The sequence below is a fragment of the Camelina sativa genome, chromosome 15 (assembly GCF_000633955.1).
Source record: "Camelina sativa cultivar DH55 chromosome 15, Cs, whole genome shotgun sequence".
In the NCBI taxonomy this organism is placed as follows: domain Eukaryota; kingdom Viridiplantae; phylum Streptophyta; class Magnoliopsida; order Brassicales; family Brassicaceae; genus Camelina; species Camelina sativa.
The window spans coordinates 2592038-2606491 of NC_025699.1; the positions used below are offsets into that span (position 1 = coordinate 2592038).

Consider the following 14454-nt stretch of genomic DNA (forward strand, 5'->3'; position numbering starts at 1 on the left):
ATTTAAAGTAATTTCAATATTATGTTAGTTATTATTATATATGTATACCGATGTACGGGTTGTAGGGTTTGTGAGATTTATTTATGAATCTATGATGCTTAGCGTAAGTATTGAGATAATCCATGCCTCCATGGTAATAAGCCGTTAGGGCATGTGTGTAAATTCATGAATGTAACATACATATTTTAACTTTCTTGTATATTATTTAAGATTAATCTATGTTTCCAGACTACATGAGTACGTATATATATAATTTTATAAATAATTAAATTTTCATGTACATAGTACTAGCTGCGAGCTTGTGAAGAAATCTAATTACCATTAAGTTAGAGAAGAAGAGGCCCTTCCCATCATTAAGATTACAAATTAAAAAAAAAAAAAATCTTAAAAAAAGAATATGGCAATGTGGATAAGACCGTATCAGCTAAAATATATATCAAGAAGATAAACTGAAGAGCACGTTATATAATGACATGATCCTATCCCTTTCTAGGTTATTCAAAAGCAAACGTTTAGTATTAAACCCACATGCTTCGATCCTCGTGGTTAGGCATCTAATATGAACACTAAGATAGATAGTTCTTATCATTTTGCAAATTTTTAACTTCTCCAGTCTCCTTCTCCACCAAGTAAAATAGATAAGTTCAAACAATTTATAAAAAGTAATATATAGTTTACGTATGCACTAGTTACATATTACGAAATTGGCTTGTCCGAATTGAACTTTCCAAAAAAAGAAGTATGATAGCATTATAGCAATATTGATCTTGGAGAAGTCTATAAACTCCCCACTTTCATATATATGCATTTGAATTATCAACTTGCAAAAGAAGATGCTGTAAGATTTATATCTATGTTAGTCATTTCAACAAAGGAAACAAAAAAAAACATTTTGCTCATACATTTTTTAACTATGGTTTGTGTGTTTGTGGAGTGGAGATTGTCTAATAATTTATAAGCAAAATGTGGGCTTTATTTAGATTATACAGTATACATTTTTTCTTTATAATATAGAGAAGTTAGTACATAGAAAAAGCATCATCAGAACCCATTTAAATGTTTAACAATTGCTAATCTGTAAAGCTTTCTACTAGTGAAAGCATAAAATGGGCCACAGATATTTTGGTCCAATGGGCTAAGAGGCCTGAATCCTTTTAATGCGTTTATATAACACGCGCTAAACCATAGCCTGTGGGTGACGTTTAATTGAATCGTGACAAATAGCAAACCGAAACTGACCGCGGCGACGCGCTTGCACCAAAATAAATATCTCAGACAACAAAATACTTTTCATTTTACATCTGACTAATTAAATTACGCCACGTAGTGCACCGGTTTTGGCTTCTAAGGCTAGTTCCGTAAATAGAATGCGTCAAGGGGGACAATAAGGTTATCGTCATGTATTTCTCCACATTTTTTATTTAACGAAGAATTCTTGTGGGCTCTACCACCGGCCCATCTGATCCAAACAGACAGATACAGAGAACAATATTGTCAAATATCATTTCTACCCCTATCCAGAAGATAAAAATACAGATATACTAGCTAGCAAACGAGACACGTAAAATAAGCTTATTTTCGTAATTTTAAAAGATAACTGAATATTAAAAAAACATAAAGTGCACGCGCGTCAACATGTTCATGTAGTTTTTACAATTTTGTCCACAGAGCTTTTTCTTTTTAAAGCAGCAACCTTTTTTACAAACAGTCTCAGATTTGATCATCTTCACCAAACGATTAGTATATCCGATCATCTTCTAAAAAATCTCATTCTTTGATCGTCTTCTCTTCCCCTTGTAAGTATATCCGATCTAAGTATTTGTTTATTTTTTACTTACCTTGAATTAGTTCAGACATTCTCCAATTCCTACGATCGGGTTCTTTTGTGTTTTTCGTCGATCAAGAAGCTGTAATTGGAGAGAATGAACAGTATGAGCTGTATCTGTGTCTCTACGATGAAACCCTGTTGTAGATTTCTAATTAGTTTTAAAAGTTCTTCGCTTTTCGGGTTTTCTCCCCCTAACTCGGGAAGAAGATTGATCAATTCGTCGAAGCTACACTGTACAAAGATTGGTTCCAGAAGTATTAGATCTGGTATTCATTCCCGTCGGAATGCTTTTTCTGATTCCGATTCCATTAGTATTAGTAGTAGTAGTAGTAGTAGAGGAAGAGGCTGCAGCAGGGGTGTATTATTAATTCCCCGTGTAGCTTCAGATTTTAAGAACCATTCGGGTTCTTCTTTAGATTCTCATGTAAATGATAAGAGCTTCGAGCGTATGTTTGTGAAGCCACTGGTTTTCAAGGATGTGGAGAAATCTGAAGAGATATTTAAAAAGGAAAGTGATAATGGAGGAGTAAAAGATACTAATTTTGGAAATGTGGGCGTAAGAAGGGAGACAGAACGTGGTTTGAGTCAGACTGAGGATGACAAGGAGGCGTGGAAGCTGCTTCGTGGTGCTGTTGTGAATTACTGTGGGTTTCCTGTGGGGACTGTAGCGGCTAAGGATCCAGGGGATAAGCAGATTTTGAACTATGATCAGGTGTTTATTCGAGATTTTGTTCCTTCGGCGTATGCTTTCTTGCTTGATGGAGAAGGGGAGATTGTAAGAAACTTTCTCCTTCATACATTGCAGTTGCAGGTAACATTGTCCTGAACTTTTTTTGTTTGAAATGTTTTCTCTTGAGCTATCATCTGATTGCTTCTGCATTCTTTCCATTACAACTGGTTTTAGACTGTCTAAATCAACAGTTTTAGAGATTGGAATTTGGTTAAGTTGGTTGGTCTTTAATACACGCATTAACTAGTTTGCTATGTAAATATATTCCGTTCATAGAGGAGTGATGTTTGGCTTGATTCTTTCAAAATAGTCTTACTTTTTCTTGGTTGCATGCACGCTCATTATTTGCCAATGGAATTTGATTTCTCATTCTAGGGAAGTTTAGCGGATTTTGAAAATGGGAAATGTATCTAGTTTGTTTACTGATTTATCTTGCCTAATGGAGAAAGGCAAGATCCAACGTTGCACTTTCAGGTATGTCTTCTTATGTTTAAATTTGTTTAGTCCCGAAATGTTTGATTGCGTTGTTTTTTTATAATTTAGTTGTTAAAATTAATGATACTTTGATATCCTTTAAGACGCCACCTAGTTTCATTTACCTCTCCTTGCCTGTTTGATTGCTCTCTTAGATCTCCCAAACATTTGAATCCTTATTTGATTAAATTAGTGTTAAATCGTCTTCTTAAGATTCTTTGCTATTAAATACGGTTTTGATGAATTAGCTTTGGTCTAAAGATTTGCATTTCCTTGCCTGCTACACAGACACAGTTTCTTGTTCCTAGAAAGGTGTTTTGCCTTTTATTCGGTTGACTTCAGTTCTTGTGAATGTAATTATAAGGCATTTGATATATGAATCTACACCGAAGTTTATTAGTCGAGCTTTGTGTTCTTTGGTTGTTATAGAGCTGGGAGAAAACAGTGGACTGTCACAGCCCTGGCCCAGGGCTAATGCCGGCGAGTTTTAAAGTGAAATCTGCGCCACTTGAGGGAAATGATGGTTCATTTGAGGAGTTTTTAGATCCAGATTTTGGTGGATCTGCTATTGGACGTGTTAGCCCTGTTGACTCTGGTAACTCCTATGCTTTTGACATTTTCTGCTTATCATGGAGAAACAAACATTAGACAGTCCAGCAACTAAATATTTTCTCTTTTCGTTTAAAAGTTGTGAATCTTTGACATTAGTGCAATGATCTTTCTTAATTTTGCTATAGGTTTGTGGTGGATCATATTGTTGAGAGCTTATGGAAAGCTCACTGGTGACTACACTTTGCAAGAGAGAATTGATGTTCAAACAGGGATCAAGTTGATACTTAAGCTATGTCTAGCCGACGGTTTTGACATGTTCCCGACTCTTCTTGTCACTGACGGCTCATGCATGATTGATCGAAGAATGGGCATTCATGGGCATCCACTTGAAATCCAAGTAAGTAAAGTGACTGATCGTGTATGATTGATGTAACAAGGAGCTTATAATAATTGATAATTAACAGTCTATCATTTTTTCATTCCCAGGCATTATTCTACTCTGCTCTCCGTTGTGCTCGAGAGATGCTTATTGTGAATGATGGAACCAAGAACTTAGTTGCTGCTGTCAACAATCGCCTAAGTGCTTTATCATTCCATATTAGAGAGTACTATTGGGTCGATATCAAGAAAATCAACGAGATATATCGTTACAACACTGAGGAGTATTCAGCAGATGCAACCAACAAGTTTAACATATATCCAGATCAGATCCCTACTTGGCTTGTCGACTGGATTCCTGATAAAGGTGGTTATTTCATAGGAAATCTCCAGCCTGCCCACATGGATTTCAGATTCTTCACACTTGGAAACCTTTGGGCCGTTATTTCATCTTTGGGAAGTCAGGAACAGAACGAAGGAGTCATGACATTAATCGAAGAGAAATGGGATGATCTTGTTGCTAACATGCCTCTCAAGATCTGTTTTCCGGCTCTAGAGAAAGAAGAATGGCGAATAATCACAGGCTCTGATCCAAAGAACACGTGAGCACCTTCAAAATACTATTTCGTTTTTGTTCTTTGGGAATTCTACTGATCTTTGGTTTCATATTTGTCATTCCAGGCCTTAGTCATATCACAATGGCGGATCCTGGCCAACCCTCCTCTGGCAGGTATAAACAAACAAGCAAAACATGCATCATTTAGCTGTGTTTTCAGATTGAAGAAACTCTAAGAATGCATGGATTTTTGTAGTTTACATTGGCTTGTATCAAGATGGGTAAGCTAGAACTGGCGAAGAAAGCAGTTGCTGTTGCAGAGAAAAGGCTCAAGGAAGATGAGTGGCCTGAGTATTATGACACGAAAAGCGGGAGATTCGTGGGGAAACAATCAAGGCTGTATCAGACCTGGACCATTGCAGGCTTTTTGGCTTCTAAGAAACTCATAGAACAACCCGAGAAAGCATCACTCTTGTTCTGGGAAGAGGACTATCAGCTGCTTGAGACCTGTGTCTGTGGCCTGAGTAAAAGCAGCGGACGGAAGAACAAGTGTTCGCGTTTCCAACCTCCGAGATCATAGTTTCCTGAAACCTGACTTGACTCTTTTGTCTTGAAAGCTCCATATTTCAAGTTTTCAACATGCATGTGATCATAACTCATAAACAAAACATGAGCTTGTTGCATAAAGTTTCCTCAAGTAGAAATTACGTTCATAAGTTAGATACGCTTACTTATGTAAATATAATTATAAATTAATTATGTACGACTCAGGAAGAAGTAACATAAAAGGATTATATATATACGACTAAAATACAAATATGTATACTTGATTGAAACATGTATAAGTAAACGAATATATGTTTTTGTTTCCTGAATTTCCTATCTCTCTAATTAGTTTTAATCAGTGGGGATGCAGAAATGTTTTTTATATCGGGCACAATAATCTATATATATAATAGCAAACCCATTTTTTAGGAACTACAGATGTCATCCTTATAATCCAACAGTTGAAGTTAGTCTTTATCTTGATCAAAGGGCTGTGATTTTTTTATGTTTGCTAAAAGTCACTAAACCAAAAGATGTGTCTTTAAATCGCAACCTTTTCGTTCATGTTTATGTGAAGCATCGCTTCCTTCTACTAAACCAAAGGATGTGTCTTTCTATTCTCATTAAAGGTGGTGAGAAATGAGAAGCCACGATGTCGTTTTCCCATTCCCTCTTTTTAACCAATTTTTTTTAACAAAACGATGTCGTTTTATTCAATCTATGTGGCATCCAAGTCAGCTACACTAACGGTAACGGCATCCGTAAATTTGGAGGTTTTGACCACATTTTAGTAGTTTATGCAGTAAATTCAAATTATAAGTTAGTTTATGTGGTTATAAGCACACCTTAAAACTTGATGCATGAATACGATAAAGTAACTTAGTTCAGGGAGGAATTGGCCGTTTTCCTTTCTGGGAATCGAGTTTACTTTGGCGCAACATCAATATATTCTCGGTTTGGGGGTTATCATGCCGTTACCATCATGTCTTTAGATGTTGTCGATGGGCATATCATTGCTACTTGCAGGCTGAGCAATGGACGTGAAGTTGGTATGGGAGGATATGTTAACGTTTCCTATCGGTGTTATATATGTGTGTGGGTGCTCCTCGGAGACGCTGGTGTTGCGGTCACCCATACTCTCACTTATCTCCTGAGCAATTTTGTCTTATTATGGGGTGAGAAGAAACCAGCTGTGCAAAGGCCAGAGATGGCCGAGACAAACTCCTATGTGGTATGTTTTAAAATCTCTAGTTTATATAATAAAATATTAAATAAATATAACTCTCTATCTTTAGTCTATTTAAAATTTCTTTGATTTTAAAATATCTATTTAATTGCACATTAGATATTTAAAATGAAATTGTACCTATACATATATTTTTATACAAATTTAAGTTATATACATATGTATTAGATAAACCGAAAGAAACCATCTTCTTTAACCTGCTTCTCTCTACTTGTTGTTTGTTAATAATAAACGGTTGATCAATAAAAAAATATTAAACGATACAATTGGATGAATAAATAACATTAAATAACTTTTCAAATTCTATGATAAAACAAATAATTTAAGTGATTTGAGATTCAATAAACACCATGGATCTTGTCGGCTAAATACATTACTGTGTGAATACTTTGTTCAGTCCCAAAAATATTTCATCCTAGCTTAGTAAATATATTTCAACCAAGAAAAAAAAGTGACTAAATTTCATGGATATGAATAATTTGTCAATTACCAACAAATGATACTACATTTTAAATCAATAAGTAAAATGATGTTACTATTTGTAACAATTACAATATTTGATGCCAATATTTATATCAGTTGTAAGCAATTGATGTTAAAATAATATCAGTTTTCATAACTGATTCAAATAATTGTGTCATTTGAAATAATTAATTTTACAATAATTATTATTCTATTTTCTATGATAATTAATTTTAACAGTAATTTTAAGCATTTTATTTTACAATTATTTTTAATAAATAAGTAAAGTTATATATAAATTGCAGATTATTATATCATTTTATTATAATTATAATAATACCACCACTGGTAAAAATTACAAACTAAAATCTATAACTCCAAAATCTAAAACATGATTGAAAGGATAAACAATAAACACAAATAACAACTAATAATGCTTAGTCGAAGGCTTTATGTCATGGGAGTGATGGTTTTGTATGTTTGATTGGCTTTATGACTGTACACGTTTTGTTCTTCATACGCTCTTTGATTTTGATTTGCTGATATATCTACATGCTATTTGATTTTTTTCTTTACTATTTGTATCAATTATGAATTAAATTGAAATCATTAACATTTTATTTTTATCAATTATAAATAATTATAGTTTAACTATGTCGATATGTTAATTGATGCAAACAAACTTTATTAATGTCAAATAATTACATTATGTTTAAAGAGGAATTCTTCAAAATGCCATTAAAAATATTTTTTTTTTTCCAAAAATACTACATTTTTGTTTTTGTTTTTTTTTTCTCCAAAAATACCATAAATACTCAAAGTGGAACTATAACTTTAGTCTCACCGACTATATACTCAAGGTGGAACTATACGGAAAAGATGCCCTTCCATATCAATTTAAGGGATGTAGAAAATCTTAGTGGACCACTCACCACAATTTATATATATTATAACCTCAATTTATATATGCAAAAATAAAAATTTGAAATTTCAAAAAGAAAGTGAATCAAAAATCTCAAAAGAAACAATCAACAACACATTGGAGACTATATAACTTTCACAAATTATTAAACATAGATGTAATTGTTATTGTATAGCAATACTTACTAAAAATGAAAAGTTTTAAAGTTTTAGAACTCACAATACGATTAAGATAATTTGGACAACAATCATAAATATTTTACAACCACAAGTTATTATTTTGGGTTTGAATGGTAATTGCGGTCAGGACGGCCAAATCCGTCTGCGGTCTGAACCGCTCTATTTTTGGGGCTTTATGTATATGCAAAAGCGGTCCACAGTTGGTCTGCAGCGGTCTTATCTCTGCTTTATTTGGACCGCACCACTGCGAACTATATTTGCTGAATGGTAAATAAAAAGCGATCTAGTCCGCAGACGGATTTGTCCGCCCCAACCGCTGCAACCATTCACACTCATACATGTATAAAAATCTCAGAAAAGAAACAATCAACACATATATCACATGTCAAGTTGGAAGGTATTTTTAATTAATCCTTAATCAGATTGGAGTCTATAGCTTTCAATAAATTAGTACTTAACATAGATGTATTGTTATTGCATGTATAGTAGTACTTACTGAAAAAGATAAGGTAGAGATACAAAGAGACGTACACGGACTGTGGAGCTAAGCCACCCACACGAACACGATAAGATAGAGCGAGCAGCAAAGTGATCACCACCACCCAACCACTTTCACGCCGTTTCAATGGGCCTTTAATGGGCTTTTCATAAACCCGTTTTGTTTTATCTTTCTACGCGCCGGTACGAACCATAAAAAAAAAGTTCCGGTCGTCAATTTCATCATCCGGCGACGATTATGGAATTAGTCGCATTGCTCATAAAGGTCGCCGGTCTTTTGGCCACTATCACCGTCGGAGCCAACGCATACTCCTACTCTCGTTTCCGTCGCCAGAGCCTCTCTAAGTTTCGCTCTCCAATCGACGAATCTAAAGAAGTTCTCGCCGATTTCAATTCCATTGGTAAGAAGCGAAGCAGCTCTTGAAATGTGTTCTTCCTTAAACGATTTTTGGATTCAGAATCAGAAGCAATCTTCACTACGTTTTTATCAGTTTATGTAGAAATTGAAATCAAATTTTGTGATGGAATTGCTTTTGAACATGTTTGTTTTCAGAACACAAGGAAGGCAAATTCTTCTTTGGGTTGGCTACTGCTCCTGCTCATGCTGAGGACGATCTTGATGATGCTTGGCTCCAGTTTGCAAAAGAAACACCATGTTCAGAGGCAGATGCAGAGGTCACTGATAAGAAAGCTAAGCGGAAGAAAGTTAAGCTTGCTGTGGGAGCTATAACCAAAGGTTTGGCGAAGAACTCACATGGGAAAGAAGATAAGTCTGCAGCTAATAAGCCACCCGTTAAAAATGTAGCTGCTTGGCATAACGCTCCCCATGCGTGAGATTTCTAACATCAATCTTTTCACTTGAATGCATGTATTGTAAGCATTAGTTTTGACAGCTCAAAGTTGGATTTTATCAAATTTTGTTTCAGGGAGGAAAGGCTTAAATTTTGGTCAGATCCTGACAAAGAAGTGAAGCTAGCCAAAGATACTGGCGTTACTGTCTTTAGAATGGGAATCGATTGGTCTAGGATCATGCCAGTAGAGCCTACCAAAGGAATTAAGGAAGCAGTGAGTCTAGAATACATAAACTTTGTCTCTGGATATGCTTCTTGTAGAGAACGCACCTTACCTTTTGTGCTTTGTAGGTTAACTATGAGGCCCTTGAACACTATAAATGGATACTTGGTAGAGTTCGTTCGAATGGAATGAAGGTGATGCTAACCTTGTTTCATCATTCATTGCCACCATGGGCTGCTGATTATGGTGGCTGGAAAATAGAGAAGACAGTTGACTACTTTATGGAATTTACCAGGTGACTTTCTCTTTAAATGAGCTTTATTTATGGAAATTAAGTAGGTCTTAATCATCTTTCTATAACATGCCAGGCTTGTTGTGGATTCCATGTACGATTTGGTAGACTCTTGGGTGACATTTAATGAACCACATGTCTTCACCATGCTTACCTACATGTGTGGATCTTGGCCCGGTAACAACCCTGATTTTTTGGAGATAGCTACATCTACTCTACCTATGGGTGTATTTCATCGAGCCTTACACTGGATGGCTGTTGCTCACTCAAAGGCATATGACTACATCCACGGGAAATTGTTAGTTTTCCTCCTTTTTCTTTAAAAAATACCATAGAGGTTTCTCTCACTAGCACATCTTAAGAGCTTCCAATTCTTATTTTGCAGTTCTTTGAAAAAACCTTTGGTAGGGGTTGCACACCATGTCTCCTTTATGCGACCATATGGACTCTTTGATATCGGGGCCGTTACTATTACAAATTCCCTCACTATGTTTCCATATATCGATAGCATTTGTGAGAAGTTGGATTTCATAGGCATCAACTACTACGGACAGGTAAGAGAGCTAAGAGTTAAAGTTGCTTTTAGTTCTCAAATTTGGATCAGTTATATTGCTTTCTCTCGAACAAGTATGTTGGAATCTGACTCCGAGAAATCAGGAAGCAGTGTGTGGTGCTGGACTGAAGCTTGTAGAGACTGATGAATACAGTGAATCTGGAAGAGGGGTATATCCTGATGGTCTCTACCGCGTCTTGTTGATGTTCCACGAGAGATACAAACATCTGAAAGTTCCTTTCATCATTACAGAAAATGGTGTGTCTGATGAGACAGATGTGATTCGACGACCTTACCTGATCGAGCATCTCCTTGCCCTATATGCTGCAATGCTTAAGGTGCTGAATCATTCAAACGTGATTAACTTCTTAAATGTTGATATTTGGTAGTGTTGTTGTGACTGGCTGGCCCCGCCCATTTTGAGCCTGACTTGTTATGAGCTTAATCTAAGCTTCCAAACACTACCATGATTTCGGGTCACAGGCCAGCCTGGGACCATTACGAAAAATAGTGGGTACCTGGCTCGCAAGTGACGGGCTTAGACTCAAAATGGGTCACGCTTTGGGTCCGCCATAACAACCCTAGTTATTGGCATATCTCTCACTGTGTTTGTGGCTTTCACGACAGGGTGTCCCTGTGCTTGGTTACGTATTCTGGACCATTTCGGACAACTGGGAATGGGCTGATGGATATGGTCCAAAATTTGGACTTGTTGCGGTTGACCGATCCCATGATCTTGCTCGAACCCTTCGGTCGTCGTACCATCTCTTTTCCAAGGTTTATCATTATAACCCCTTTGTGGTTTCCACTACACCTGAGATCACCGGATTGCTGTTCTTCTTAAATGGCTTTTGTGTTTTCTCTTTTCTTTCCTGCCCTCCAGATAGTTAAAAGCGGAAAAGTCACTCGTAAAGACCGGTCTCTTGCATGGAACGAACTCCAGAAAGCTGCCAGAGCAGGAAAACTACGGCCATTCTATCGAGCCGTTGATAATCATGGTCTTATGTACGCAGGTTGGTTACAGCATCCACCTTACGTTTGTTAGTTTTTTTCTTCCAACTGTTGCTGTATAATCTTACTTCCAATGCTGTGTTTGTTCAAAAGATGGTCTCGACAAGCCTCAGTGGAGACCTATTGTTGACCGTGACTGGCGGTTTGGTCACTACCAAATGGATGGTCTTCAAGACCCGTTGAGTCGCGTGGCTCGAACCCTTCTCATATGGCCGGTTATCATGAAAAAGAGGATAAGAAAAGTGAAGATCAAGCACACTGATGATGGTGGGCTCATTCTACATCCCGCTTTAGCCTCACCCTTTGACTAGAGGAAGAGAGTAGATAAAACCCGAGTGTAAAAAAACTCGTTTCCCTGTACGATTTGCCAAACCTTTGGCGCAATTAGAGACGATTCACCATCTTTGTTATTGTTCAAACGTTTGCCTACGGATGAGGCGCTGTTTTCACCTACGCGTCAGTTCGACCAATGAATAGCAAGCTTAACCGACCCAGTGTCCGGTTATTATGCTTAGCTTCATTCCTTACTTGGGATGGAAACGGCAAGTATTTAGATATAGAAAGATGGTGAATAACTTTAGGATGATGTGGGCTAGGCCGGCCCATTTTAATTTAAACTGTCCGTGAATGTTTTACTCGAAGACTTGAACTCCACGCTAGTCACAGAGATCAACTTAACGGTTTCTAATTTTGACACGTGAGAAAAAACACACAAACGCCTCCTCCTAGGGTTGTGTGATCTGAAGGAAATAAAAAACAGCAGGACGTTGTATTACATAAATAAGAAACGACGTGTTTTTTTTAAGTTTTCCTTTTTTTTTTGGTTTGTTTAGCGTTGACCAATCTTGACCATCCCCATAAAATAAGCGTGTTCGTGTTGCCACGGTCTCTTTCTCTATCTCTGCCCTCATCAGTCACTCTGTTCTCTTCTATTCTCTTCTCTGATTTGCTTCTGTAAAAGCAAGGTCTCTAGAAACTTCATCTTCTTTCAATATTTTTCTCGTTTCTTTTGCATAAAAAATTGATTACTGATGATGACGAGCGACGGATTCTGGCGCGGCGGCGACCGAGTTGAGGTGGAACGAATCGTTTCCGGCGCGACGGCGTACTTTCCAGCGACTGTGGTCAGCGCGCCTTCGGTAAGAAAGAATCACGTTTTGGTGGAGCACGAAGCCTTAACTGTCGGAGGTTCCGTACGTATGAAGGAGTACGTTACTCCCACGCGCCTTCGCCCATCTCCGCCGCGTGAACTCAACCGACGGTTCAAAGCTAAAGATGAGGTTGACGTCTTTAGAGACACCGAGGGTTGCTGGGTTAGAGGCAATGTCACGACCGTACTTGGTGATTCAAGGTACATTGTGGAGTTTAAAGGGGGAAATCGTCCAGAGATAGAGGTTGATCAGCTCGACATGAGGCTGCACCGTGAATGGCAAGATGGTTCATGGGTTCCCTCTCTCCAACAGGTAAAAATTTCTCTGCTTTTGAATTGAATCTATTAGGGTTTCAAGTACACAGATTTAGAATCAAATTTAGGACTGAGGTGACTAATATGTTAATTAATAAGATTTGTTGGGGTTTTAGCTCAATATATACTAACAATGCTTTTTATTTTTATTTTTATTTTCAGAGCAATGTTATGGAATCGACGCCACAACGTATTAAACTGAAGATAAAAATCAAGAAAAGAGAGAATCAATATGAGAAGGGAGCTCTAGTGGAAGTCAGAAGTGAAGAAGAAGTTTACAAGGGTTCTTGGTATTGTGCACGTATACTTTGTTCATTAGGTGACGATAAGTACATTGTTGAGCACTTGAAATTTAGTAGAGATGACGGTGAGTCGCTCCCATTGAGAGATGTTGTAGAAGCACAGAACATGAGACCAGTTCCTCCTCCAGAAGTTTCTCCTGTTGTGTGCTATGAGCCAGAGGATGAAGTTGATGTTTGGTTTAAGAAACGGTGGTGGATTGGTCGTGTTTCCAATGTTCTCGGAGGAGGTTGCAAGTATACTGTTTTCATCTCAAGAGGTGAAGAACCGACAGTCCTAAATTTCAACTTAAGGCCCCACAAAGATTGGATCAATGGAGAATGGAGTAATCCTTCTAAATCAAAGGTATTGACTGATCTTGTTATTGGTTTAAGATCTAAGTGTTTATGCCGTCATACTTACAGTTTGTGTATACCTTGTTATGTGCAGGGAGAATGTAACAGACCTCCATTTAAGAAGCTGAAATCCTGTGAGAGAGCAGAGATGGTGTTTAAAAATGGAATGATGGTGGAAGTTAGAAGCGATGAACCAGGTTACGAAGGCTCATGGTTCTCTGCGAAGGTCATAAGTTACTTAGGGGAAAACAGATACACAGTGGAGTATCAAACACTGAAAACAGATGATGAAGGAGAGTTGTTGAAGGAAGAAGCAAGAGGTTCAGATTTAAGACCTATTCCTCCTCCGCTGATTCCAAAGGCATATCGATATGAATTGCATGAAGATGTGGATGCTTGGTACAATGAAGGATGGTGGTCTGGTCAAGTCTATACGATAAATTACAACCACACGAGATACGGTGTCTACTTCAAGACGAATAATGAGAGATTGGAGTTTGCTTGCAATGATCTAAGGCCTTGCCAAGTGTGGAGAAACGGAAAGTGGAGTCGTGCTTAAAGAAAAGAATAAGTTGACTGACTTCAGTTACAGCTGTTGATTAAGAAGATGAGAAAACTAAGTTGTTTATAAGCAGTAGCACTGTTTTGTTGTTTATATAACAATTATGAAGTTGGTTGATGTCGTTAATTGTATAACTTCTAGTGAGAGAGGTCACGTGTTAAATTTTCTCTTAGTTCTGTGTTTTGTAGTGAGCTTTTAACAATGTTTTTCAATTCCATTTTTATTGAAATTCTGGGATATAACTTCCATTGGAAGTGATGACTGAGTGTGTTAATATTAGCAAATGATATGTAACAAGTAATAAAACCTGAAGTAAAAATATTTAAGTTCTATCAAATGGAGAGAGTTCTTCCACTCTACTTGTTTCAGACTTTGACTTCGTGGATTCAAAGGATTCTCCGTTTAACCAAAACGCACCGTTTTATGCAATAGCTGCAGATTAGAGATGGGGTTTTTAATCCAAATTTTAGAAGTTTGGGGTTTTAAACGTAAAAAACAAAAATTAGGTCATGCTTTGAAACGCAAATCCATTGAAACTCAGGGGTTTACTT

The 14454-nt window shown here is 37.1% G+C and overlaps 3 protein-coding genes across 3 annotated transcripts; all 3 read left to right on the forward strand.

The window, feature by feature from the left end:
• On the forward strand, positions 1677 to 5316 carry LOC104744819 (alkaline/neutral invertase C, mitochondrial-like). The gene is made up of 6 exons (XM_019237004.1): positions 1677 to 2639; positions 3462 to 3627; positions 3770 to 3981; positions 4071 to 4564; positions 4644 to 4692; positions 4775 to 5316. The coding sequence occupies exons 1-5, from the start codon at positions 1923 to 1925 to the stop codon at positions 4648 to 4650; spliced, it is 1596 nt and encodes a 531-aa protein (XP_019092549.1). The 5' UTR covers positions 1677 to 1922; the 3' UTR covers positions 4651 to 4692; positions 4775 to 5316.
• LOC104744820 (galactolipid galactosyltransferase SFR2, chloroplastic) lies at positions 8438 to 11711 on the forward strand. Its single transcript, XM_010465922.2, has 10 exons — positions 8438 to 8772; positions 8925 to 9201; positions 9298 to 9436; positions 9514 to 9680; positions 9754 to 9975; positions 10063 to 10231; positions 10335 to 10568; positions 10858 to 11007; positions 11114 to 11243; positions 11335 to 11711. The coding sequence occupies exons 1-10, from the start codon at positions 8610 to 8612 to the stop codon at positions 11550 to 11552; spliced, it is 1869 nt and encodes a 622-aa protein (XP_010464224.1). The 5' UTR covers positions 8438 to 8609; the 3' UTR covers positions 11553 to 11711.
• On the forward strand, positions 11858 to 14163 carry LOC104744821 (DUF724 domain-containing protein 6-like). The gene is made up of 3 exons (XM_010465923.2): positions 11858 to 12704; positions 12869 to 13351; positions 13436 to 14163. The coding sequence occupies exons 1-3, from the start codon at positions 12273 to 12275 to the stop codon at positions 13898 to 13900; spliced, it is 1380 nt and encodes a 459-aa protein (XP_010464225.1). The 5' UTR covers positions 11858 to 12272; the 3' UTR covers positions 13901 to 14163.